Below are 27674 nucleotides of genomic sequence, written 5' to 3'. Positions count from 1 at the left end.
TAGATCTCTCTACTCATTGGATTTCTAAAGATCCTGGTATAAACTGTTCAGGGGTTAAGATGTCAAATTTTGTGGTTACTTTTAGAATCCTAAGTGGTGACCGTCTAGTCGATTTGGATGAAGAGCTTACATATTGTTCAAATAAAGGGATAAGTACAATCGATTACTTTATGATTTCCAAATTTAATTTAAACCTGTAAGGAAACTTTCACTTGGGCACCTGCTTGTCAGTGACCATTATCCAGTTCTCTTTTTTCTCTGATATTTCTTTCAAGTTTGAAGGAAAGTAAGTCCAGAACTGTTACAATTCGTAAAAAAATGAATTCTCAGATGGCTAGAGACTGCCATAAAATACTGGGATCTGAAGAAGCTAAAGCATTATGAACCTCGATAATTCAATCTGATAATATTAAAAACTCTGCTGAAATGTCTTTCTTCTGCTTTAGCAAAGCCAATTAAGATATGTAGAACATCGGCAAAAAATATCTGGCTTGATCGTGATTGCTGACAATATAAATTAGAGCTAAAAAAAGCCTGTGCCCTGTGCTGCATGGAGGAAGAATGGAACTTTAGAAAGAAGGTTATTCCTTCTCTTGAAATGTCATTATAAGAACCTAATCAAGCAAAAAAACAGGGAACATGGCGAAGCAGGCTACTCCAGACTTTTCAAATTACTTAAAGAGAAGGAGAGAGACATTTGGAAAGAACTTAAATCTTTTCAGCGAGGTGACAGCTTAACATCTGATATCGTATTGTCCACCTGGGAATGCTACTTTGAAGATATGTTTAAAGATACTGTGAGAAGCCCCACCTCTTCTTTCTGCATTGATATTGCAGTTACCTGATTGGCTTCCAGTGTCCCCAAGAGAAGTTCTAGCTATAATTAAACGAAAACTGGAAAGGCTCCTGAGTATGACTTTCTCCCGGTTGACCTCTTTAAGCTAGACCCATTATGGTGGGCAGAACTAGTAGACCCCTTATTTACAAAAAATAACCAAACTGGAGTAATTCCTGAAAACTGGAAATTGGAATTAATGACCCTTATTTAAAATAAGGAGATAAGAACAGATCTGTCTAGTTATAGGTCAATTAGCTTACTTCCTGTATTGTATAAAATATATGCTGCCTTTCTAATGATTAAACTAAGCTAAAAGAATACAACATAATTTGGCAAGAGCAGTTTTGCTTTCAAAAAGACTGTAAATGCCTACAACATTGTTTGATTCTATTGACCCTTGTCAGTAAATATATTAAAACCAATAGAGAATCTATATTTGCTGCCTTTGTTGGTCTTCAAGCAGCTTTTGACTGGTATCCCACACTCGTTTATGGAAGAAGTTGAATTCCACCTTATGATGTTTCCTTATCCTTAAACAACAGAAATGGCACCAGAGGCAAATTCCAAAAATAACTAACTAGTTTAGTTACTTTAGAGGGTAAGATCCAGAAGAGTTAGCCGTGCTAGTCTGTAGTTTTTAAATAGTAAAGAGTCCAGTAGCACCTTTAAGACGAACCAACTTTATTGTAGCTTCATTTGACAAAGAGAGCTGTGGTTCTTGAAAGCTTATGCTACAATAATGTTGGGTAGTATTAAAGGTGCTACTGGACTCTTTACTATTTTAGAGAAGAAAGGTCAGATGAAATCGGGTTGAAAATTTGAGATAATTCAACATCTCTCTCTCTCTCTCTCTCTCTCTCTCTCTTTCTCTCTCATCTATCTATCCCATCTAGCTCATCTATCAATGAAGGCTGGTACCCACTTTCTGGTATCCCAAGGCCCCTTTCTTTACACAGTGCTTTCTTTCAGTCCTTAATTGTATTTGAAGGTCTCCACAGACAGTTTTCAATGACACCTGGCCAGGGATCTCTCCACTCTCAGAGCTGTCTCCCTGTTTAACTGGGAATTGAAAAAGCTCTTCTCCTTAAAAGTTCAACCCTCTCTTTTGGCCTGTTTGGGAGCCTGCACCTACTTCCCAAAGCTCCTGCCAACTTTCCCAGTTCTCCTGCGGGTGCTGAAACTGCTTTTTCTGAGGACCCTGTCTCTCAGCTCTCCACAGTTCTGGCTCTCTGCCAGAACTGGAAAAAACCCTCCTTCTCATCCCAGGCTACCCAGTGAAATGGCTTTAGAGTAACCTGCCACTCAAAGCTCTCTGGGAGGGGTTAACTCTTAGCTGTCCTGCAAATATGTGTGTACACAGCTGTCACAAATCCTTTTGCTGTCTCAAGCATGTTCTGTCCTTTTCCTACTCTGAGGTAAAATTTTCCTCCCAAAGCATATGAAGCTGGGCTGGGAAGCCTTCAGTAGCGTGGCTGTGTCATTAGAGCTTTAACATGCTTTATTGTCCCACCCTTAAGGAACATATTTTGTGATGTTGCCCTGCCAAGTTTAAGTAGAGGGAAAAACTGTTTGTGTCCCTTAGAAATGAAACTGGCACCCGAGGCTTGTTGAAGTTTAAAAGATAACAGAGGGCTTATTCACAGGTAGGATGGGTAGTTAGATAAGTAGGCAGATACTTTTCTTGTTGGCTGAAGGAGAGACTCCTTTCTACCCACTTACTTGGCCCACAACAAGTTCCTAGATCTCTTGTGTCTCAGTAAAATGTAGTGCTGCTTGTCCCACTTTAAGTAAAAGTGCTTCATAAACTTAATGTTTTTACTGTAAGGGTACACTTTTCCCTTTCTTCCTCACACAGAGGACTTTCTGGCTGACCCTCTCTGGTCAGAGGCCAGGCTCCAGCTCTCATAACTCTTCAGTTAACTCCAATTGTCAACCCCTTATTCTGTTAGCACCAACTATCAGCTCATCATTCTAACACCAGCTGCCATTTTCTCTTTGGCTAGCCACAGAAGGGGGAAAGAAACCTTTCAATCAACCTCCCTTCCTATTGCTGTTTCAGGCCTTTATCTGCCTCTTGCTGGATGCAGCATTTGACAATCCTGACATTTTTATGCTGAATCCATCACAACAACCTTTGTAGGCTTCTCTAAAACATGCAGACCATCACACCATCATTCTTCCCAAATTGCTCTATGATGCCGCAATCCGGGTCAGCAGACCACTATGTACTGGCTGCTGGGCTCTGGTATCAGGTTACAGCGTCTCTTCTAGTTAGTCCTAATAACAAGGCCAGGAGAAGTTCCAAAGTCAGATTGTTCAGGCTGTGGTTAGATCTTCCAGCAACCAGTCTCTTAAGATAACAAGCCAGAGAGGGAGTATCCAAAATTCAGAGTTGTTCAGGCTGAGGTCAGGTCTTCCAGTAATCAATCAGATAGTGTTGGCAGGTCAGCGTCTCAACATACATGTTGTGTCCACACCCAGAAGCGTCTCTCTGGAGACTTTATAGTCTGCACACCCATACGTCACGCACCCAGCCGGGATCTCAGGCACAGTCCTGTAAAGACTCATCTTCACTGTCAGCAGGCAGCTGCCTTCGAGCCATCAAGCATACACTGCATCTTTTTGCTTGTCATACTGCCCTTAGTCTGCATCTACAGCGTTCCAGAGGCACTGGTGATCCTGGAGGGCTGGGAGCGGCTAGCTGGCCTTCAACCTGAAGGATCAGAGCTGGAGGATGGAGTTGCTTCTGACCCAGCTTCTGGCTGTGGGTCCTGACATGCCTGCTCTTCTTTCTCCTGCTGCTGGGCTTCTGTCAACCCTGGGCTGGTTACGTAGGACCCTTCCTCCTCTGAGGAGCCTTCAGTGTCACTGAACCCTGGCTGCTCCATGACACCCTAGTTCCTATTGGTAAGCTCTAGCAAACTTTCTTTTGTAAGATCCTTTCTTTTCCTCCCAGTGTACCCTTGGCCGTGATGTGGCTAGAACTTAGACTCCCTCACATTTCAGCATTAGCATAATACCAAGCTATCAAGTTCAGACTATCACTCAGTAAACCTAATGCTTTACCACCTTTACTACAACTAGCAGCAGCTGACTCAGGTTGGAAACTTGGCTTAGCCCAGTTGCTTCAAAGCTTGCTATATTAAACCTAAGCTTCGATCCTAGGGATTCACTAAAAAAATACTTTAACTGTGTGAAACTGACTAATTATTTAAAAAAGATATGCTAAAATTCAAAGCTGATTGGAAATTCTCCCATATTTATTTTCAGTTATCGTATCATAAAATATTTGAACTGGCTGAATATCTCTTTTATATGACAGTTCCAAAATATTATTTCATGTTACTTTGATGTGGTGTGTTACCTTCCGCCAAGATGAAGGGCCGTTTTAGTAGAATTCCCCCTGAGAAATATTATTGTACTTATTGTAAGGATCACGTTGACTCAATTGCCCATATCCTTTTAGGTGCCCCCATTATAATTCACTTTGCAACCAATATTTTACCTGGACTGACCATCTATAGGACATTACTGAACAACAGAAACTAAAGATTTTACTTTACTATCAGGCAAGATAAAAAAGTGTACATGTACATGTTTATCTATGCAGGTATAAATTACTTATAAAATACTTTGACATATGGCTTGTAGGGAAAGGAAAGGTATTTATTTAAATTATTTATAGTCCATCTTTCTCCCTGAAACTCAAGGCAGATTACATAGTGTAAGTCAATGGGATATCCAATAAGCAATGCAATAGGGTTTGGATAGGATAACATTTGAAAACAAGCAGAAATCTGATAAAGAGATAAATAATGCTGAACCAGTGCTGAACCAAATTACAAGCAATTAAACATGACCTTTTCTACGATGCTGAAATTACCTAGTAGGAGCATACTTACAGCAACAGACAGTACACAATATAGTCTACAGTCTCTACCCCTTTACCAAAGCATCTCTTTGAATAATTTCCTTATAGTATAGCCCACCTACCTGTGCAAAAAAGCCCTCCTGAGTAATTCAGTTTTGCATAGTTTGTGGAAAGCCAGGAGAGTGGGAACCAAGGTTTACCTCATATGTGGAACATTCTGTATCAATCTCAATGACTCTTTTTAAACAAATCTGCATGAGATGTATTTTACATTAAGATCTACACATTTAGACTCAGAAGCAAAATGAACAAGACATTCTTTATTATATTATAATTGCTTTAAAGCCCTTATAAATGTGATGAAATCTAATATTCATTTGGTGCTTAATTTGATTTCAAAAATTGCTTTAATCTTGCTTTGGTTGTTGAGTAAAATATTTCTTCATTGTGGGATGGACATTATAAATTATAGTAGAAATGCTCTGAAAACCACAAGAAGGCAGTCGTAGTTCATAAATGAAATAGATATCTGGAAGATTATTCCAGTCATTTGTTTTTACAACTTGTATTTAGACGTGTGTTGGGGTGCAGTTTTCAGGACAGAGTGATATTGTGGAAAGAAGTGAAAAGAGATAGAGAAATGCTATGAGTATGTGAATGCTATGAGTATAATGAGTATAAAATTCATCATTTAATTTGTTTTACTGGCTGATTAAAAAAATGCACTGTTACATATTTTGAGTTCCATTTGCTTCTGATGTAAGCCTTGCTGTTTGAACAGAGCAAGTCACTTAATTGAAATCTCTGTTAAAACAGATAGTGTTATTTTTATGTTGAGAGCACGTTCTTTCACGTAATGAGCCTTTTAGGTCTAGGCTGTGCTCCAAGTATTGGGGGTAAAATCTGAATGCAAACAATGTTACCAGCAACTACATAAGAATGTGAAAGCAGCATCTCTTGTTCCTTTTAAATCCTTCCAAAATCTGGGCTATTTCTTCCTGTGATGTGGTAAATCTTGCATTATCATTTCAGACAGTAAGGGCATCATATGTGAAGGGTTTTCCACATATAGGATACGGGAATGAATTTAGGCTATGCTTTATTTTCCTAACACCCTTAAAGGCAATAAAGAAGATCCCAGGCTTGCAATCCAGTTTGCCATTTGACATGCAGGCATCTCACTTAGTAATGTTATCTTCATCTGCAAGGACAACCTTAAAATACAGTGGCAAGAGCTATGGGGTGATCAGAAAATCAATACACTCCTTAAGAGTATTTTTTTAATGGTCAGATGCTTCGTATAGGGATCACAGATAGAGAGGGGTGCATACACGGATGTACTTGTCCCGGCCTGAGGTCCCTCCAGTGTGTATCACTTGCTGTGTTACCTTGGCTTTCAAATTGTCTTATTTGAAAGTCTTTCATCTCTTTGCCAAACTTTGGCTGAATAAGCAGCCATCTGATGTGCATCAAATTCTTTCTGGGAGAAAATGCTATTCTGTATGGTTTATTTTTTGGAGCTTATTGGCTAATTGAACTCTTTTTAAAGTGTTTGAGAGTGAATGGGACCTGGTGGTTGTTGGAAGATTATTTTTTTTATGTGAAAGAACAAGCTATAGTGCTTGGCTGGAATGCAACTGAGAATGTCACCGTATGACCTGGGTGCTGCTGTATTAAATCACACTAAACTGCTCCAAAATTTTAATTTTCTGGGGGTCGCGTGGGGGGAGAGGTGATTTAAAATTAATCTATTATATTTATTTACATATTTATGCCCAGCATTTCTCCCCGGTAGGGACCCAAATCTGCATACAGCATTCTCCCTTCCTCCATTTTAGTCTCATAGACAGAGAGAGTGACTGGCCCAAGATCATCCAGTGAGCTTCCATGGCAGTGTAGAGATTTGAATCTCAGTCTCCCCAGATCTGAGTGTGACAGCTTTATGTCGGCGAATTCTCACTGGCAGTCTGAAACAGGATAGTTCAGAAATACGTTAGTGCTTCAAGGAGACTTGGACCTTTCATGAAGAACTCTCTGAACAAGAGTTACCTTGCTGCCTGGAAATCTGTGAATGGATTTCAGGCATGTGACGCTGCTATAACTTTAAACTGTGTGACATTTCAACAAACTAATAGAAATATGTAATGGCTTGTAACTAGATCCATTCTTCCAAGACATACTCAAATTGTTATTCCATATTTTTCATTTAAATTCAATAAATGTAAAAGAACATTAAGTGCTTGTAGCATATCAGAATAGCTTGTTGTTTGTTTGTATGGGAAATCATTCTGCCTACCATTCTTTCCCTTTAATTAGGAATGATGCACTCTTTCAATTTGAAAAAATCAATTTTGTCAAATAGCATCGAATCATCATGTATCCGCAAAAAGCATTGATTGTTAACTTCATGAGTTTGCAATTTAAATCTTAGTTTCAATGATGAAAGAAAACAGATGATGAGAATGTTGTTTCTTGTTCAAGAGGATTTTCTTTCACATTGCTGAATATAGATTTTCTGTCATTCTTCTTTATTAACAGAAAGGTATTGAAGAAGACCTTGACTGTATTTTTAGAGAGTGCATTATCTAGAAGTGTGTGTGCGTGCACTGCCTTTGAAAAAAGACATTAAAGTTCCTTAAAGACTATTTATTTAATTCAATTTCTGTTTCACTCTTTCTGGAAGTGGTCTCAGAGTGGATCACAGCATTTTACAATAAAATAGAATAAAATTTAGCAGCAATATAAATATCAATAACAACATAAATTTCTAAAAACAGCCATGCATAAATTTCTAAAAACAATTTCTACTTGGAAGTAATGGCAGAAGGTTGCTTGGGGATGCTCTGGTATTTGGACAAAACTCTATGGTTAAACCATAGAGTTTCCCAAATACCAGAACGTTCCCCAGTGATGCACTGATAGCACTTTGGAGAGCATGGGGAGTGATGTCAGTGTGTCACTGGCCAGCGAGCCCCTCATGACCTGCTCCTCTCTGGTTGCTATGGGGGACCTGGCAACTCTGGGATCTGACCAGTGTCCATCTAGTCCAGCACTACACTGTGGCCAAACACTCTGGAGGGTAACAACAGGCATAGAGGATGATGCCTACCCATGATGTTGCCTCTTGGCACTGGTATTCAGGTTTACTGCCTCTGAATGTGGAGGGTTCCCTTTGGTTACCATGGCTAGTAGCTATTGATAGACCTGTCCTCAATAAATCTGTTTAATCCCCCTTTAAAGCCATCTGTGCCTCTGACCATCACTACATCCTCTGGCAACAAATTCTACATTTTAATCATTCATTGAATAAAGAACTATTTCACAGAAATATGGACAGAGTACAATTTTAAGTTTTCAACAACTGGAGACAGAATGGAAGAGAAAATAGTGGCTGACTGTAGTTAGCTGAAACTGGTGGTGGAGCTTAATGGGGAAGAAGCTGAACAAGTTGTTCTCTGGAAATCTGATGCTGCCTGTTTATAGGATTGCATTTGTCTTTTCGAAGTTCTGCTTTGTGTATTTGTAAATAAAATAAATACAGCATCACCAATTCTAGTGTGCTCTTTCCAAAAACTTACTTACAAAAGCCTTGTATTGTTGGAATATAATCTGGAATTTTTTATCAGTTGGAAGTGATAAGGGTTTAACGTTGAGGCTAGGGGTAGAATATATTTGTTTGCTTACTTGGAGGGAAACTACGAGCTGTCAACTAAGTTGAAGGTGAATATGATAGTGCTTCTGTAAGAAATCAAAGTGTTGCAATAACAGTTCAAGGAAGAATATACAGCATTTTTTTTTTAAATTTTTTAATTGATGCATCACTTATTATTACATTTCAATACAGTCATAGTTCTCCTATGATACATCTTTTACCCCTTTTGTAACCCTCCCCCCCGCAAGGTGACCATCCTATAACTACAAATTAAATTTTTAGCCACGAGCACATTTTTTCCAATTTTCCAAATATAGTTGTATTGGCTTCTCCATTATATACCCATTGAAAATATACAGACCATTTCTCTTTTATCTCCTCCATTTTTCCATCCCATGCCTTATCTTTTTTTAAACATTCCAACATATCCGATTGAATATATTCATACAAGTAATCATTCCATCTTTCTAAGGTTCATTTTAACTTCTCCTTCCAACCGTATGCAATCACTGCATGTGCAGCTAGTATCATCGCTTTGAAAATATCCTGGTTTTGTTTCTCAATTCTAGTGTTTCCCAATACACCCATGAATATTAGATCTACATCTATATTGAGGTTGACCTTACATACCAATGCTATTTTTCCCCGTACCTTGTCCCAGAAATCTATGACCTTTGGACACTCCCACCATAGGTGGGAGTACCACCCTTCTTTTGCATTGCAATGCCAGCAGTTAGGTTTCATCCCTTTAAGCATGTATGCCAATTGGGCAGGAGTTCTATACCACTTCATAATAATCTTCCTTTCAAGTTCTCTATACTTTTCTAGCTTAATTGCCTTCAAATTCACCATTAACTTATTAACCTCCTCAGAAGTTATTTGTTTTTCTTTATTCCATTTATTTTTTAGAGTTCTAAACATAAACTCCTTATCCCTCACCAATTCAAGGTAAATTTTCCCTGCCAGCCCTTTCTTTATTTCATCCGCATATAATGCGTGTTCTATATTATTGTCTTCCCTTTTAATAGCTTCTTTATATTTGTCTTGTTTAATTAACTGGTGTAACCCCATTAAATTTAACCAATATCTTTCCCCCAATTTTTGATTCAATTCCTGAAGTGGTAACAAATCCCCTTGACCATTGTACATGTCCTTCACTCTAGTTATACCTTCCGCCTTAAGATCTTCCCAAAATTTCGGGTTCATCTCCTTCTCCCAGATATACTTAAGTGGAGTCCATTTTGAGTTCTGTGGCATCATAGCCGTTTTCCACCTCTTCCAAGCAATCAAGGCTATTTTTCTTGGGCCTTTTGCTTGTCTTATCTCCTTTTGCAGATCTCTAGTATAAATTCCATAACTACCTGCTCCCTTATTGATTGCAGATTCAAATCTTACCCACTTATCCCCTTTCCTCCATTCTAGCTCCATCAATGCTTTCAACTGAAATGCATCATAATAAGCTTGTAAATGTGGGAGTCCCCATCCTAAATCATCTTGGGGCATATATACCAATTTTTTTGAGATTCTTGCTTTTTTCCGGCCGAACACCCAATTTTTAATATTTTCATCCCATTTCCCTATATTTTTCTGGTCCAGTTCTATTGGGAGTACCTGAAGTAGATATAACATCTTGGGTAATATAAACATTTTAACTGCTCTAATTTTCCCTAAAATACTCAAATGTTTATTCTTCCAATCCTTCAATTTCTTTGTTATCTTTGTCCAAGCCTTATTATAATTGATTTTTTGTAGCTTCTCTATGTTTCTAGTAAGATATACTCCTAAATATTTAATTTTACTTACTCCTAAATTCATCCCCGTTAGAACTAATATCTCTCTTTTAGTTTCCCTATCTACGTTAAGAAACATTATTTCAGATTTCTTAATATTGACACCAAGCCCCGAGCTTGACTTGAAATCTTCTAGAATAAGGAAGAATATACAGCATTTGTTATTAAGAAGTTCAGCATGAGGGTGTGAAAATGTGGGATGGAGTCAGAGAATCTTCCTCTGAGAATGGAATGATCCCCCCCCCCCGCAGAGTGGAATGACCGAACCTGGGACTAGCTAACCTGCTCTGGGGCTGGAATGGGGACAGAAGTACTCTTTGAGGGGACAGTCATGGAATGACCGAACCTGGGACTAGCTAACCTGCTCTGGGGCTGGAATGGGGACAGAAGTACTCTTTGAGGGGACAGTCATGGAGATGTTCTTGGGGAGACAGGAGGACAGAGACAATCTATGAGAGGAGTTTAATCTTGGGGAGAAGGAGTAGATGTTCTTCGGGGAGACAGGAATATTCTTGTACAGGAAAGGACAGAGGTGATCCATGAGGGAATCTTGGGGGCAAGAAGACCTTGGGGGAACAGAAATCTTCCCAAAGGGGGGGGAGGGACGGGGAGCCTAGAAGCCAGAAAGGAAAAGTCTTTTAAAGTGGAAACAGACCCTGGGTAGAAGTTGCCACAACAGCCAGAATCCATCTCCCCAACGGGGTGGCTGAGAGGGAAGCCTTCCACTAGCGGAATCCATCTCTGTAACAGGTTAAAATTCCCCTTGCGAGGGGGTGCATTTGCACCTGGTAAGGACAGAGTGGTCCCCAAGGAGGTTAAAATTCCCCCTGTGTGTGTGTGGGGGGGGGATGCATTCGCACCTGGCAAGGACTGTGAGTCCTCACAGGAACCCACTCAGCTTGGCCCCTGAGTCTGGCAGTGGCACAGAGACAGGGGTGGGGTCAGACCCCGGCTCTGGATGAAGGAGGTTAAAATTCCCCTTGTGGGGTGTGTGTTTGTGCATTTGCACCTGGCAAGGACTGTGAGTCCTCACAGGAGCCCACTAGGCTTGACCCTTGAGCCTGGCAGTGACACAGAGTGTCATGTCTGTCTGTCTACATACATGCCATGATTGTGTTGCTGGCAATTATTGTTTACTACTGCTGACATTATGCTAAAATCATGCTACAGTTAATGTGTATTAATTCATATGCACTCTCTCTCTCTTCCTGCATAACTGTAGTGCAGATGTTACTGAGGACTCAAGCAAGGGCCTCTCCCTTGTCTTAGAGAAATATGCGAGTCTCGGCTAGCTGTAACCTTGAAGTATCTAAATGCCAGTTTCAGCTACTCTCCACAGATGCTGGGAATACATTGTTGTCTATCTGATTCATAGTCATAACTAAATTGATTCTCACATAACTTGTGTAAGCTTGTGTGCCAATACTCTGTTGTTTGGAGTGCGGGAAAATGAAGTATAACACAGATTGCCTGATTTGAATTGAATTGAATTTGACTTCTGTCAAATTCCGTGATGGAGTGCAGACCTAAACTGTATGGATTCTAATAAAGCTACTTCTTATGGAACCAACGTGTGTTCATTACAGATGGGCTTGAGGGATCTACCTGCCAGGGACTGACACAGAGACTGGGGTGGAGTCAGAGCCCTGACCCACCACCCAGGCACCTTCCCAGCCTGGACAGGTGCTCTAAGTAAGAGTCCTCACAGGAACCCACTAGGGTTGGCTCCTGAGCCTGGCAGTGGCACAGAAGCAGCTGCTTCAGAGCCCTGAAGCACCAAAAATCCAACAGCAGTTCCTCCCTGACTAACTGCCTGCTGGAAACGAAAACCACTTGCCTGAGAGCTGGTGGGAGTAATATTACTTCTGCTCTCACAGAGCAGAATGGGAGCTCTCTTGTTTGGCAGCCAGAGCTACCTATCAAGCTTTAGAGGGCTGATATTGGTGTTCCCAAGGCTGCAGAAGGTCAGCAGAAGTCCATCCCCCATGTTTCCTAGGGAATAGATTGAGTATCCATCCACAGACTTATGCCCATCTTGCTTGCTCACCTGAGCAGCCCACCCACCAGGCCTCATGCATGCTGGGTGGGTGGCCAGCCTACCTTTGCCCCACCACCTTGCCCCACAAATGATCCAGCAAGGCTGCTGCTGCGGCAGTGACCCTCAAGGACTGGGTGGGCAGAGGAGTGCTGGGAGGGCAAGTGCAAGTGAGCATGCTATATCTGGGCCCTTGGGAAGCAGAGCCCCCTGCACAAACTGCTCAGCTGCCTTTCTGTGCAACGGATGACATCATTGCCCCAGGGCCAGGAGTGCATGCGTGCAGAAAAATCTATTCCGGTGAGTTCCGCGGGGGGCCCTTCCCCTCTCTCCAGTATTTTCTAAGACCTCACCAGGCAACCTTATCGATTAATCAAAACAGATGAATCAAATTTACATCAGAAAGGTAATGCCGAATTTACTTCTTAACCAGTTATTTCCCTATACCTAATAAAAGACTTCCATTGCTTATCTAGAGCTCCAGTATCTTCATTATTAAACATATTTATAATCCTCCTAAAAATAGCATTTTAAAAACTTTCTCAGTAAGATGCTTTCCCCTTTTCCTGTTTCTGAACTTTAGCTAGGGCCAGCCTAGCTACTAACTATTTAAAACCATGTGATGATATTTCTTGGGGTATACCAACAGTACAGTTAAGCAGTACCAACTCCGGAGTACAAATTAACATACATATTATGAGACATTGCTGATGTAACCATTTTCTAGAATTGGATGTCTCTATGTCACTTCCCCTTGTTGATATAATTTGCTTGATCGTCTTTAAAAAACCATTCTAGCTAGTCTTACAAGTGAGAGATGCCAATGCTGAAAGTTTTCGTGAAACATAAGGCTGAGAAATTAGATCCTGTTCTTGATGGAGTTGGGTGACCTAAGAATGTCTTGAACATCACTGGTGGAAAACTCATACTGAATATAATAGAGCATTTTATAGGCCTTACTGGAAGACCTATGAAACAACAGTGACAATGGCAAAGAAGTACTTCGCTGGTATCTTTTCATCAGCCAGTTCACACCCAATTAAGGTATCTCAACATCTCCTGACTCTAAAATCTGACCCTTAATTGTCTCATAAACAGGAAATTAGTTGCAATACTTTTGTAAAAAGTTTTTTGCAACAAAAAAAAAGGCTTCTGACAAAATTTCCTGAATACACTCTGACTTGATATTGGTTGTACCAATGGAATAGACAGAAGAAATATCTAACACTATGTGGTCTATTTATGGATCATTTTGATCCAGTTACCATAATGGATGTTGAAAGGATCCTAGAATCTGTGAAGGCTACCACTTGTGCTCTGGATCCTTGTCCATTCTAGTTGTTGAAATTATGTAACAACCACATAAATAGTTGTCTAAATCAGTCACTGACTCAGGGCACCTTTCCTAGGCCACTCAAAGAAGTGTTCATCCATTCCCAGCTTTAAAAAGTTCCAAGTTTCAGGAAGACTGGGCCCCAGGGGCCAATTCTATGGGCCCCTAAACAAGGAGCCCCAGCTGCTCCATTGTTTCCTATGGGGGGAAAGTCAAAGCTGACTCCCATTGCAGAAACACACTGAGGCAAGGCTGTCATGACCAAGGCACACTCCCAAATGCAAGCTGAGCTCATCCCAGAAAAAGCCCAATAGAACCAAAATGAAGCACAGGAGAACATTTATTCCACCCAAACCAAACTGAAGCAAGGGACACTGTTGCAACTTAGCCCAACAGAAGCAAATTGAAGCACAGGAATGAATCCCCTCAGAATCAAAGTGAAACAAGGGGACCAACATCCCATCAGAGAATCATTTACATTCCACTCAAACCAAATTGAAGCAAGTGACACTGTTGCAATTTAGTTCAATAGAACCAGTGTCATTCACAGTAGCCAGGTACTGCGTTCAGGCAGTGGAGAAACACCACAGAACAGAACAGAACCAAGCACTATCCATCCACAAGCACAAGTAATTTCCTTGCTTCAATTTGCTTTTGTTCAGTTTAAGGGGGGAGGGGTCATTAAAAGGCAGTTAGGAATAGGTACCCTGAAAATTTGGTGGAGTTTTCATGAAAAATGCCTGAACCCCCCGACTCACCCCCAGATATTTTTCCCTATAGGGAATAATGGAAAATGGGTGGGGGCACCTTTTGGGGGGGCATAAATTGGTCCCCAGGTCCAGCCTTCATGAAACTAGGGAAGTCTTTAGAGGGCAGTCAGGAGTAAGTTCCCTTCAAATTTAGTGAAGTTTGGTTTAAAAAATGAGCCTTCCAGCCCATTGGATAGCTCCCAGAGTGATTTTTCCATAGAAAACTATGGCCAAATTTTACCTGTTTTTTCTGAAAATTTGGTAAAAATTCAGGATACTTGGTTTTTTATTTGAAATACCCAGATTTTACTGAATTAGCCACAATTCAGTACTTTAACCCAAATTCTGAACTGAACTGCACACCAGTAGTCTGAAGGCTGCACACCAGTAGTCTTGAGGCTGTAGTATATAGCTTGATAAAATTGTTGACTCATGGTACAGCAGTACTAAAAAGGCATTTTGAAGGGAATTAGGAAAGGAATTAAAAATAGCCAATATTATAATGTGGCCATGTAGAATTCTGCATACAATTCTGGTCACCATGTCTCAAATAGGAGATGTTGCACAGCTGGAAAAAAAAAGTGCAGAAAAAGGCAACCAAGATGGTTAAGAGGTTGAAACAACAGATTGGGATTCTTCGGTTTAGAAAAAAGGCAACTAAAGAGGGAGCTCAATAGAAGCCTACAAAATTATGCATGGGTTGAAAAGTATACTGATGACTTCCCTCCTCTCCCATAACACTAGAACTCAAAGGAACCCAATGAAGTTGCTGGACGATAGGTTGAGGTTGGATAAATAAAATACATCTTTATTCAACAGGTAATTAAATTATGGAATTCACTTCCAGCAGATGTAGTAATAGTCAAAAGAATAAATGGCTTTAACAGGGAATTAGGTGGATTCATAGGTCAGTCCATCAGTGACTACTGGCCATGGTGACTGTCACAAACCCATGTATCAGGCTTGGGCTGACCTTCCCCTACCCTGAGGTAAAACTTCTCTTTAAGCCTATGAAGCTATATACTGGGCTGGGAAGCCTTTAGTAGTGTGGTTGATTTTAAGTTTCAACTTTATTTCTTGTCCCACCCTTCAGTAACATATAAGTAGTATGGTTACTCAGCCAAGTCCAAGTAGGGGACAGATCAGGGTTTGCGCTTCCCAAAACCAGAAATTGGCACACAAGGCTTGAGGAAATTCAAAATATAACAGAAGGTTTATTTACAAGTAGGTAACGTAAGAAGGCATGTAGGCAGATGTTTGAACTTAAGTAACAGAAAGGTTTTTATACAGCATCTTCACTGGTGTGAGGCACAAAACACTTGGAATAACACTAGGTTGCTGGCTTCTTTCAGAGGTTGACACTGCTTCACAGATATTACACTTTATATACTCAAACACAAACACAGCACGACTTTCCCTCTTCTCCAGACCTTAGGGTGCTCCACTGAGACAAACCCTTCCTATATACTGAGCTGGTGTTATAGTTATGAGCTATAACCCTGTTCCTGGTGCCAAAGAGGAGAATCCTTTTTACCCACTTCCTTGGCCCACTATAATTCCCAGATCTCTTGAGTCTACACAGGAGTTAGTGCTGTCTTTCCCACTTTAGTCTAAAGACTAAAAGTGCTTCAGGAACATACTGATTTCACTTTTAAGAGTACTTCTTCCCTTCCTTCCTCACATGTCAATCATCCTCTTTACTGTCCGGCAATCTCAGCATTTGAAGCTGAGTCCATCACAGTGACTCATGAGAATCTTCGTGTCCAGAGGCTGCAAACCTCTGAATGTCCACACTAGGAGGAAACACCAGGGGAAGACCTTAGCCTCTGTGCCTCGTTTATTGGCCCTCCAGGGCAACTGGATGGCCAGTGTTTGGAACAGGATGCTGGAGTAGATTGCCCTCTGCTTTAATCCAGCAAGGTAGTTCTTATGTTCTTGCCACAAAGTTTATACTTGTCGTTTTTTTGGCATGTCAAATAAGGTTGTCAAGTTATAACACTAGGAAGGTTCTTTTATAGCCCCATATTTACAAATGGTGGTGCAGTCAGGATTATTTAGAAATAACATTAATTTCATGCCATTTTAGGAACAGATACTGTACATTTGTTTGAAATTGTTGTGTTTAAAACTTCTAGCATAGTAGCTTTTGGTAGGAAAAATAGCAGTCTTGTGTTGGTTTTTTTGTGGCATTGCTCCAGGTAACAGACATGAATTCAAAAAGAATAGTGTTTAATCTGATTTAATGAAAGAAACTGCAAAGTTGTTCTTTTACAGCTCATAATCACAAATGGTGGTGCCGTCAGGACACTTCATAAATAACATTAATCTTATGCCATTTTAGGAACCGATACTGTACATTTTTTTGAAATCGTGGTGTTTAAAACTTTCACCATAGTAGCTTTTGGTAGGAAAAATAATTGTCTTGCGTCTGTTTATTGTGGTATTTCTCCAGATAATAAGACGTAAACGCAAAAAGAGTAGTGTTTAATCTGATTTATTAAAAAGAAACTGCAAAGCTGTAAAATAATGCAGCTAGTTGCTACTAATCTGCTATTGCAATCATTGCTTTCTTCTGTCACTCCTGATCTTAAGAAGAAAGGAGTAAAGAATTGAAAGTAGCTCATGAAATATTACTTTAACATTACTGCTGGCTAGGTTTTAGAAAAGGAAATAATAAATTTCTTGACTGGCACTGGGAATGCTAAAGTAGTCCTGTTAAGTGTATGTTATTTATGGCATCCTCCTAAACTTTTATTTCTTCTGTGCCTCTCCTTTTCATAAGCATTTGCAAGTCTTATGTTTCACATTTACTTATATGTGCTTTAATATATTGTAAATAAATTCCAGAGTATCAACCAGAAGAGCATTAATAATATTTAAAACTCTTGTTGTTTCATAGTTAAAGATGTACTGTGCTTGTGTGAAAAAGATCTGGGTGGGTATAGTGTCTTTTAATAAATATTAGAAAAATGCTTAGTTTCAAATAAATTTCATGCATTTTACAGTCCTTAGAATATGAAGGCAGTGTAAGATTCACTCACATGAACTGGATTCATTGTACAAAATCTTCATAGGACAGTTCACAATACTGAACAATCAGGTGTGCACCTCTAAGCTCTTTGGGAGAGGGGTGGACTAAACATGTACTAGATAGATGCTTAGTTTAGAATTGTTATATGTAGGCAAAAAACTAACAGCAGTTTAACATCCCAGATTAAAGCATGACAATGAACTGTGGTTTTTTTTTCCAAATCAGAGCTCCCAGCTTTATGTGAAAGTGGAAGGTAAAGGAAGCGTAATAATCTGAGAATCTTTTGGATTTTTTTGTCATAAGGAAATCAGAATTTGTCTGAATACAGCCAATGATGACAAAACATGGTTTGTTTTTATGCATATATACTTTAAGTATCCATCCACAGACTTACGTACATCTCAGAAATTTGTGACAAGCCAGTTTGGTTTTGAAATTGTGGACTGTGGTTGGTTAAGATCACAGAAACAATTCATTTTTGTGCCACACGTCTGAAAGGAAGGGGATGGGAGGTGGGAAGCTTGAGGATTTCCATTGACAAACTGTGGTTTGCTGTAATATGTGAATGCAAGCAAGCATGCCCAGAATTACCAGATTGACAAACATGCAGGTTGACAAATATGCAAATTGTGTCCCAAGTGATATGAAGCCTCTTTTATGCAATAGTTATGATTGTGAGTAGTACTTTTGAGAGGTGCTCCCAGCATAAAAATGTAGAGAAGTGTATAAATATTTGTCTTGATTATGGTAGTTAGACATTCCTTACTGTAGGGATGGCAGGGAAGTAAGAATTTTTACATTACCATTCCTAGATATTCATGCTTTTGTCCTCTGACCACCTCGGTCTGATGGCGGAAAAAAGTTGAGAAGATGTGGCTCTTACACCTTTGCTACTTTCCCAAGCATAGAAGCTGAATAGCAAGTCATCCCATAGATATAATCGAGTAGCTCCTTGGTCAGCCTCTGCCAGTTTTAATCTTTCTAGTCCCAATAATTGTAACAGTTAAAAACTTACTAGAGTTGTTACTTGAAGATATCACTAATATTTCTGATTTTTTTCTCTCTTTCCCAGAATAATGGATCTTTGGTCTGGTGTCAGAATCACAAACAATGTTCTAAGGTATGGAGTATGTTAATTTTTTAAAAGGACCCTACATATTATTTAAAGTGAAGAATTTTGTTTTATAGTGTATTAATCTGTTGCTTTCAGTTACACAAAAACATATCATTGCTTGCAGTATATTGCAATTTGTGTAAATCCAGATTAAGCACTTTTAAAATCCTATTGGCTTCAATGGAAGAATCTAATACAAAGTTAACTCTCTCACACACAAATCAATGGACTTGGTAACTTTGTTTGTCTGTGTTTCTTGTATTGTGATTTGTGAATATTGTGCCAACTGATGCCAATAAATGCTAACTGAACTGACTTAAAATGTTAAGCAATGGCTGCATCGTGTCCATTAATTTACTTTGCTTAGGAAAAAAATGTATGTTGTCTTTTCAGGGAACCTGCCTGAGGTGGCATACAAAATATTAAAACATAGAACACTAGACAATGTTAATTAAAATCCAGCATTAAAACCCAGGCAGAGCTTAACATGATTTGAAACCTTTCATGTGGAAAGAGAATGACTGCTCTTGTTAAAAAAGCTTAGGCCATGTACTTTGACACTGTATATTTTATTCCCTATGGTAATTTGATATCCTTAATTTCTTTTCAGAATTCTGTTACTCTTTCTGCTGTGCTTTTTTGTGTGTATTGACTTTTTGACCCTCCAAAGATTAGTGCATAAATGAGCTAATATCCATTTGATTCTGCTGGACAGCAACCTGCTAAGTTGCCTACAGAGATGCAACAATGATTCATCAGCTTTAGAGCGTCAGAGAGGAACTACACGGCTTAGTTGCTGGCTGCTCTTTTCATTCATTTAAAAAACTTTAGAATTTCTCCCGAAGAAAGTGAAGCTGGTGTAGTAAGAAATGGTGGAAAGATGTTCATTTCAAACCTCCATGATTATGTAGTAACGCTAGAATATTAATTGTAACATGTCATATTCATTGTAATTTTAATAGGTTGTTTTCTGAGCAGTCTGTCTAAACGGAGCCACATCAACTCTGTAGCAGTATGAGTGATGCTTGTTGGAAAAATTGATTGTTCCATGAATGGAAGCATTTCATGTTTTGAAAAGTTCATGTATCACTTCTAATGTGATCCTTCTCTGAGCTGATGCTTTCATTAGGTAACTCAAACTTGAAGACAATAGTTGGTTTACACTGGAGTGGTATAACAGCTAATAGAAAAAATTACTTTTATAGAACTCTTATGAGAGAATTTTACTTACGATCTCCTTTTTTTAATCCTTTGGATCAATTTGTTCTAGATTGCTCTGAATTGGTCTGTCTCAGCGGTTCTATTTTGTATGGAATTTCTAGCTAGGTGGACATTATTTCCTTCTGTACTTATTCAAACCACTATTCTATTGCTATTAGATTGTGGCCATTCATCATGGATTTGAATAGTCATCTGAGCAAGAACAAAATCTTAAGTTATTACAAATTATTTGATTTAAATCTTAGTTAAATCAAATTATTGCTAGTTATAAACAGATAGGTATTTGGATGAATGGGATTACCCTTCTATTTGTAGGTAGAAGGGTAAAAAAGATTGCTAGTAGGTGGCCCTTAGTGCTCCATGAATGGCTAGTGAATAAGACATCTGATGGCTCTTGCTATCGCTGTTATCTCTTAGGGCTTATCTATGAAAGAAGTTCACAGTTTACAAGTGCTGGGACCAAGAGAGGTGAGTGGATTTGAAGATGAAGAATTATATATCTTGCAGTGACTGCACACATTCTGTTTGTGGATGCAGTTGGTGGAATTCTTACAAGATCAGGTGAACTGGTGAATAAGTCAGGTTGAAATAAACAGAATATTTTGCACCACTTTTGTAAAATATGTAGCACATTCCTCTGGGCCAGAGGAATGTTATTGCCCAGAGGAAGTGTAAGCTACCATAAGGATAAGTCTAGGAAGGATTTCTTCAACTCTGTATTAGATTTCTGCTGATCTGAATCTTTGCAAACTTGCATTTATATACCCTATTACATTCTTCATTGAAATGTCTCTGGAATTGACTGCACTGACTCACATTGTATAATCCTCCTTGAGTCTCAGTGAGAAAGGAGTATAAATAAATAAAATAAAGATACAAATTGGGACTCTGGAAAAACATATAGGGGAAGGGAACTCACTTGATGGTGGAGTAGATGAAGGGAAGATAGGCTGATTCAGAAAGTTATTTAAGATTTTTGTCTAGGGATACAGTTTGGAGCTATAATGCACATGCAGAGGGGCTACAAAAATAGGTTTCCGTTCCATGTGTTGATGTGTAGCTGTAATGGGTTGGATGAACCAAAAGAGTTCACAGCACTTGTTGGTGGAATAGATCTTCCCTCACCTTTTCCTTCACCAAACAGTGTACTGTTTGTCTCAAAACTCCTTTCTCAGCAAAAATAAGGACAGTGAGTTGGAGTGATGTGCAGGAATCCAAGCAAATATGTTTGCCTCTCCTCCTGATGCACCTCACTAGAAGGATTGTTTCACTCCTGAATAGCAACTTTGGTCTTCCGTTCAGGAATTGTTTTTAGTTTCAATATGCAAGACAATGAGGTCTGCCAGGGCATGGCCGTTTATGGTAGTTACCCCTGTTCTGTGGAATAATTACCAGAGGCAGCGAGAAAGGTGCTCACTTTCCAGCTTTTAAGAAAACTAGCTGAGGTTGAAGTGTTCTGGCAGCCCTTTGAGAGCTACTTGATGACAGGAAGGGGCTGGGTCCTATTTGGAGTTTATTGTAATAATAGGAGGATGATTTCTTTGTTTTGGTGTCTTGATGCATTTGGGTTTTTTTACAATTATGTTATGATTTTAGATTATTTATTATTTTGAATCTGTAAACCAAGAAAAAAGCAATATATAAATTCTTTAAATACATTTCTGCTCAATAATGAACTTTCAAAAAAGGAATTGGCTATTTTTTTCTCCTTTAGTCTGAACTTTTGATTTTAATTGTATAGTTTGGTGTTCTGGCCACAGAAGTGTTTTCCTTGATATTAGATAGAGTTTAACTTTATACAGTGGTGGTCAGCAAAGAAGAAAGGTAAATGATAATTTTCTGTACTTCTGAGTGTAGTTTTTTCCAGGTTTCTTAAGAACTGAACAACTTGTTCTTCAAATATTTTCACAGCAAGATTTTTTTTCCTTTGAACAGCTGCTTTCATCTGGCAGTTCTGATTATCTTCCGTTAGGAAGAAAGTACATTACTGAAATTGGTACATGAAAAAGGTAACAGAAATCCTCTTCCACGTCATAGCATTGAAATCAGTTCTGGTTACTTTAAGCTTAATGCCATATGGACAAAAAGGAAAATTACTGTATGTCAAAGCATACTTTGAATCCTACAAGTACTGAGAGAAATATGTTACGTGGTTTAAGTACCCAAGTAAATATGGGCAACCGTACTGTGGCTTGCAAGCAACTGGCAATTCTCATCATGGTTTAGCATGAAGTTGCTAACCGTTGAAATAAATTCTAGTGTGTGTTGAGGCCTAGGTACAGAGGTGAGTACTAGTCTAAGGGGGTGAAGCCAATGCAGATGAAAGGTCTCCATGGGTGGAGCCCAGTACAAAAAAAAATCCGTTCCCCTAAAGTGCACAAAAACATACAACCTTTTCCAGCCTAGTTTGGCAACCCTTGTTTCACAAGATCTTTAATGAGCCACCTGGAACCAAAAGGAAATACAAAATAGGCACTTCTAAATAAATGAATAATAATATTTTGAGCCTGATGTTAGAGGTACCTAGACTGATTGCTCTGGTAGGCTTCATGCTGCAGGCTCCTTATATGGACCTGCTCCTTATTTTATAGCCTCTAGTTGCCATGAGTTTTTCTCAGGTTGTGACAAGCATATTTTAGCATTAATTTTTTTGCACTGAGCCTTTGGGGGCTGGAGCTTCAGCCAGTGCCATGAACTGACCATTGCCTCCTCAAGGCCTGGGCAAATGGGTTACTGACATTCTGCAGGGGTAGGGGGCAGGCTATAATGGTTTGCCCACAAAGACTTACGGATCCTACTTGATTATGAAATGCTGTGGGGGATTTAGGATTCAAAATAACTCTTTTGAGGCAGAGGTGGGATGTTGGAATGTGAAACTCATAGAAGCTGTTGACAAAATTGCCCCTTGTTGATCTCTTTCAACCTTGTGGTGCAGCCCTCTCCATTTGTTTATTATGGAACTAGATGACTTAAAGAGGGCTAGGAATAATCTAGAACAGTGTAGGCATTTCTCAGCCCTTTCACACAGCTCCAGTGTATAGCAAAGCCTTTGCTCTGCTGCTGGCTCTGTCTTTTTAAACTACCCTTCCTGGCTACCATTGCATCTCCCAACACGTGTTCTTCACGTGTCAGATGTCTCATGTAGAGAGACTCTTAAGAATAGGAAAATGAATGCAAACAGGTCTTTTTCTTAATGCTGGTGGCTGGCTGGAGCTCTTCTGGCTGCTTCTTGACACCCATTTTAGAATTAGTAGAGAGAACTTAGTGTGTGCAAAGAGAGATTGTAAAATTATCCCCCTTTGTTCAATCTGCTTGAAACATAGAGGGGGCTTTAGATAAGAAGGAGAATTGTATTCCTTGCAAATTTGGTTCTATTATCTTTATAAACAACTTCCATAGACACTTGTATACATCTCCCTTTGAAAATAATGGTCCTGGAACTCCATCTGCCCCCCCCCACCAAACTCATGGATTTGAAGCTGCAGTAATGTTCTACCTCAAATAAGCAATCACAGAAAACTACTCTCCTCCATGTCTGAATACAAAGTTATAAGGAATATTTTCTTGGTGCACATCCCTAGAGTGGACCAGTGTTTCATGATTATAGCTATAGGAACATGTTCTAGAACTCCAGAATCTGTATTGAAAATGGAAGTAGCTGCTGCTTAGATTGGGGGCGGGTGGGTAGCAGCTCATGTTTTTCATTGATTATTTTATTTAGATATTTATGTCTTGCTTTCCCCCCTAATAAATGGGAGACTCATGTGTAGGCAACATGTTCTTGCAAGTGGGCTATCGGAATGTATGAACAGGCCATAATTGTAGAAAAATGAACAGTGAAGATACCTTCTTGATGTTATAAAGTATTCCTACCTGAACTTTATTAAGAAAAACAGTTCATAAGAATGGAGAAGTTGTGATTTTTAAAAATTAATTGTTAACAAGAAAAAAAGATAAGCGAAAAATACAAAAAGTTTCAAAAAACACAAAAGAAAAAAATCCTTATCCTTATCATCCCATAACATTATAGACAACCCCCCCATCTTTCTCTGAACTTACCAGCCCTTATATCTTTTTGATTTGTGTTGCTATTTTAATACAATTGAGACAAGTGAGCAATTTTCTACACTCTCATAATCTAGTTATTAATGGGGAGGAGGGGCAAAATTTCCAGCAGAACATTATATATTGTCTAGCAGCCCTTAACAAGCTTGTAAAGAGGTTATTCTAAATGCAGCTCATGGAACAGCTTTGAATTCCAGTTTCACAATCTGAGCACAACTGGAAACCAAATGACCAGGAGACATAATTTTAAGATTGCCTGTGCAGTGACATTTACAAGGACTTGAAAATAAGTGAGAATTCATCATGATGTCCTGTGAATTTCAGTCCAGCTTCTTCTTTTGGCTCAGTGTTAACAATGCATTGACAATAAGTCATTAATTGATTGACTAGATGGTGGGGCCAAAAAGCCATTTAGAGTCTTCAGATTAAGAGAGGATTGTCCAAAATAAAAGATAGTAAGGATACAAATACAGCAGCCAAATAAACATTCTATCTTGGAATGCAAGTCTCTTTTTTTGGTAGGTTACTTATGCTCCAAAACTTTTCCTGAGAGTTATTCTTCAAGGCTTCCAGCTGAGTTCTTGGTAGTGAGAATGCAGGTGGAAAGATGAGTTAATGATCTAAACAATTAGAGCTTTGCTGCACCCTTCCATCTGTCAAAGGACATTGAAATAAAATGTATAGTTCTTATTTGTGCCTCAAGCATTAAGCTTGGCCTGAAATCATGTTGTGATTTGCCCTGCCCACAGTATTGTCATTCTTATGGTAACTGTTCTGTGTTTTCATGCTGGGACACTTTTATCAAACATATTAGCGTGCGTTTGAGGGGATCATTAGTCTGCAGTTGTGGGAATGTACCATAGTTGTGTTTTTTGAAGAAAAAAACTAATAGGAACCACCGTCTCTGCTGTGAAGTATGCTGGGCCACTGTCATCTATAGAAATGCATCACAGCTGAACAAATGTTGAGGCATAAGTTAATATTAGGTATAATAGTGGTTTCAGTGGCACCTACGAGAAAGTAGGGTGAAGCACATTTTAAAATCATGCTTTAAACTAACTGAGAAGAAACATAAGAAGAACACATTTCTTAGTTTATCCTTTGGTTCATTAAAGAAAAATATCGATTTTAATTTTTATGTGTATGATGTGATTGTTACTATGGAGGAAAGTATGAAATTGGGGGCATATTTTTTAAAATGTGTTTCTGCATTGAAATCCACTAAGCTTGTTTGGTCTTGTACATCTATCAGTGTAGGTATGATATTTGTGTCCTTGCAGCTTTTTACAGTTTTGTTAGCTGTTTTAAGTTTGGTCATGTGTAGTCTAAAAGAAAAGTCCCCCAACTTTTTATATGTCTTCTCTAACAGGTCACTTGGAAGCAGTTTTTTATTGTGTCAGGTAAACAGATATTTGTAGACAGTGTCAATTAAAGTTAAGGGATGGAATTAAAATTTATGGGGGGGGAGTTGTTTAAAAATTATAAAATAGAACTGAATTTGTCATTCGTCATTTTAATTGGCTTTGTTTATACACAGATGATGTAGGCCTTAATATTAGGTTTGCAAGCCCCCTCCCCTGCCCGAGCATTTTGGGTGCAGCCTGGGTTGGGTAGGGGGAATGTTGCTGATACCATTACATTACTTTCAGGCAAGCATCTGGAAGTGAAATCATGGTGTCTGCAACGCTCTAGAAAATTCCCCAATGTCTGTCTATAGTAAAGACCATTGCAATTTGGGGGAAGTTATCAGAGCATTGTGGATGTTGTGACATCATTTCCTGGTGCTCACCCATAAGTGGTGTCACAGCGTCTGTGAAATCATCACCCCATTTTTTTTCTCCTGCTGCTCCATCGAGAAAGTGCAGGGAATGCAGGGTGGTCAGGTTCTCCCCCACTGATGTGCAACTGGTAAGCCTTCTTAATACAATGACCATATGAATGTTTATATTACTTATTCAGCTACTGCTTCCTAAACAACACTGCATTAACAGAGCTTGGTGGCAGTGGTGTCAAAAGACATGAAGTGTGAAAGCTGGTATAGAGTGGTTAAAAACTAGAGATCGTGGAGTCAGGCTATGTGGAAGTGAGAAATACACTTATATTGGAAGTGAGAAATATAATTATACTGTTGAGTCCTACTATAGGCTCAACAGATGGTTGACACTCCACTGTGATTGGTGTCTATCTTGGCTGCCTGAAAAAAGGCAGAAGAGAGACATGAACAGTAGTGAGTTGTTTTCTGCAGTAGCAAGAAACAGTAAGTGGGTTCAGGCACTTTGTACGTAGTGTAAGCTATAAGTGAGAGAGGGCACATTATAAGTGTTTTTCCAATTCCTACAACATTATTTTTCTTGGGAGCTCCCCCATGTAGGATTCATCAGCTGGGGGAAGGAAGGATGCTTATCAGATGTAAGTTGTAGCCTGGACATTTCCATGATCCCACAAGGCAAGAACGATCATGACTGTTTGACTGCCAGTAGCATTGATTGTAGTGGTTGGTAATATGCAGAAGTGTGATTGTGCTTCTTGTTTTTCTATTTGCATGTAGGTTACACTGACATGAGATCATGCTGAAAGTATGGTTAATGTTCTGCAAGCATACCTCCAAGAGGTGGTGCCTGTATTATGTGCATGAGAGATGCTTATAGCAACAGTCAAAGAAGGAATTGTTGATATACCAGTATACACAAAGTACACATCCACAGTGGTGGAGACATTTGCTTCCGTCAGAATTTGCTTACCTATGTGAGGTGCACAGTTCTGCATTCCCAGTTGAAATAGTGGCTTAAGGTTAATGTTTGTGGCCTGGGGAGGTGCACTTGTAAGGGCTTAGAGCAAAGCTGTATTAGAATATGCTGCAACTATGTTGGTTTCAGTCTGTCCAAAATCTCCCTCTCACTTGTACTGCAAGGATTGACCTCATGCAGGGCCGGATTGCCAGGGGGGGCAGGGGGGATAGTCTGCCCCCGGCACCACCAAAGAGGGGGTGCCGGGCGTGGCTGCCAGCCGTCGGAACTGGCAGTGGCAGTGCGAGCGGCTGAGCAGAGGGCTGGGATACCACCCGCCTGCCCCATCAACGGGGCGGCTGGCTTGCCACGCGCACAGGATAGGGATTGCGCGGCAAGCCGGCTGCCCTGTCAGCAAGGCAGGTGAATAGCGCAGGTGGCCTTTCAGCCACCCATGCTGCTGCCACCAGCTCTGCAGCGCACTGTGCTCTGGGGCGGCCGGCTTGCCACGAGGGCTGCATGCCTCTGGGCCCTGTGTGATGACGTCATGGAAGTGACATCATCATGCAGTGCTGGGAGCGTGCGTGGGGGATGAAACCCAGACTGAGGTTGCTCTGGGCGCTGGCAACCCTAGATCCGGCCCTGACCTCATGAAGCCAGACAGAGGTAGCTTCACACTGCATATCCTATTGCCTGAAATATGGGTGTGGCTGGCAACTGTTAAGAGTCTGGGGGTGGGAATAGAGACATGGGGGGGGTCCATTGGCCCACAGTGTTATGCCACTTCCAGGAATAAACCACTCCTAGATTTTCCCAGGAAGTGATGTAACGCTGCCAGTGATTTTTTAAAATACTTCCCCATGCTGGCTGCTAGAGTGGCAGCAAGAAATAGGAGCCAGAGGTGGGGGAGTCTGGCAGCTGTAGTCCTAGATGGTGTTTATATGGCAGTTAGAATAGCTGTGATTGGCTGCAGGTTTAGTTGATATTCTCAGTTGTATGGTAGATATGTAGGTGTGATGGGAGAAAGGGGGGCATTTTTTTCAGTCCTATTCAGCTCACTGGGAATGCTTATACTTTTACCGTGGCACCTTCTTTGGGGGGCATAACATGGCCTTCCTGAAGTCCAATCTCCCTGAAATTTGGGAGGTTGTGAGAGGAGGGTTAGGAGAGGGTCCCCAACAAATGTGGGGTTATTGGAGAAGAAAATGGCCTCCCAGGCCCCTGGATAGCTGGGAGTGGCATTTCCCAT

General features: G+C 39.9%; 1 protein-coding gene across 1 annotated transcript in view; it reads left to right on the top strand.

The window, feature by feature from the left end:
• ANOS1 (anosmin 1) overlaps positions 1-27674 on the top strand; it is a 154103-nt gene that overhangs the window by 14256 nt on the left and 112173 nt on the right. Inside the window, exon 2 of the mRNA XM_054974845.1 lies at positions 18372-18419. Within this exon, the coding sequence (XP_054830820.1) occupies positions 18372-18419 (48 nt within the window). The remainder of the gene's footprint in view (positions 1-18371; positions 18420-27674) is intronic.

Source organism: Eublepharis macularius, chromosome 3 (assembly GCF_028583425.1).
Source record: "Eublepharis macularius isolate TG4126 chromosome 3, MPM_Emac_v1.0, whole genome shotgun sequence".
Classification (NCBI taxonomy): Eukaryota; Metazoa; Chordata; class Lepidosauria; order Squamata; family Eublepharidae; genus Eublepharis; species Eublepharis macularius.
Note: the sequence above shows the minus strand (reverse complement) of the source record. Positions and strands in the feature narration are given on the sequence as shown.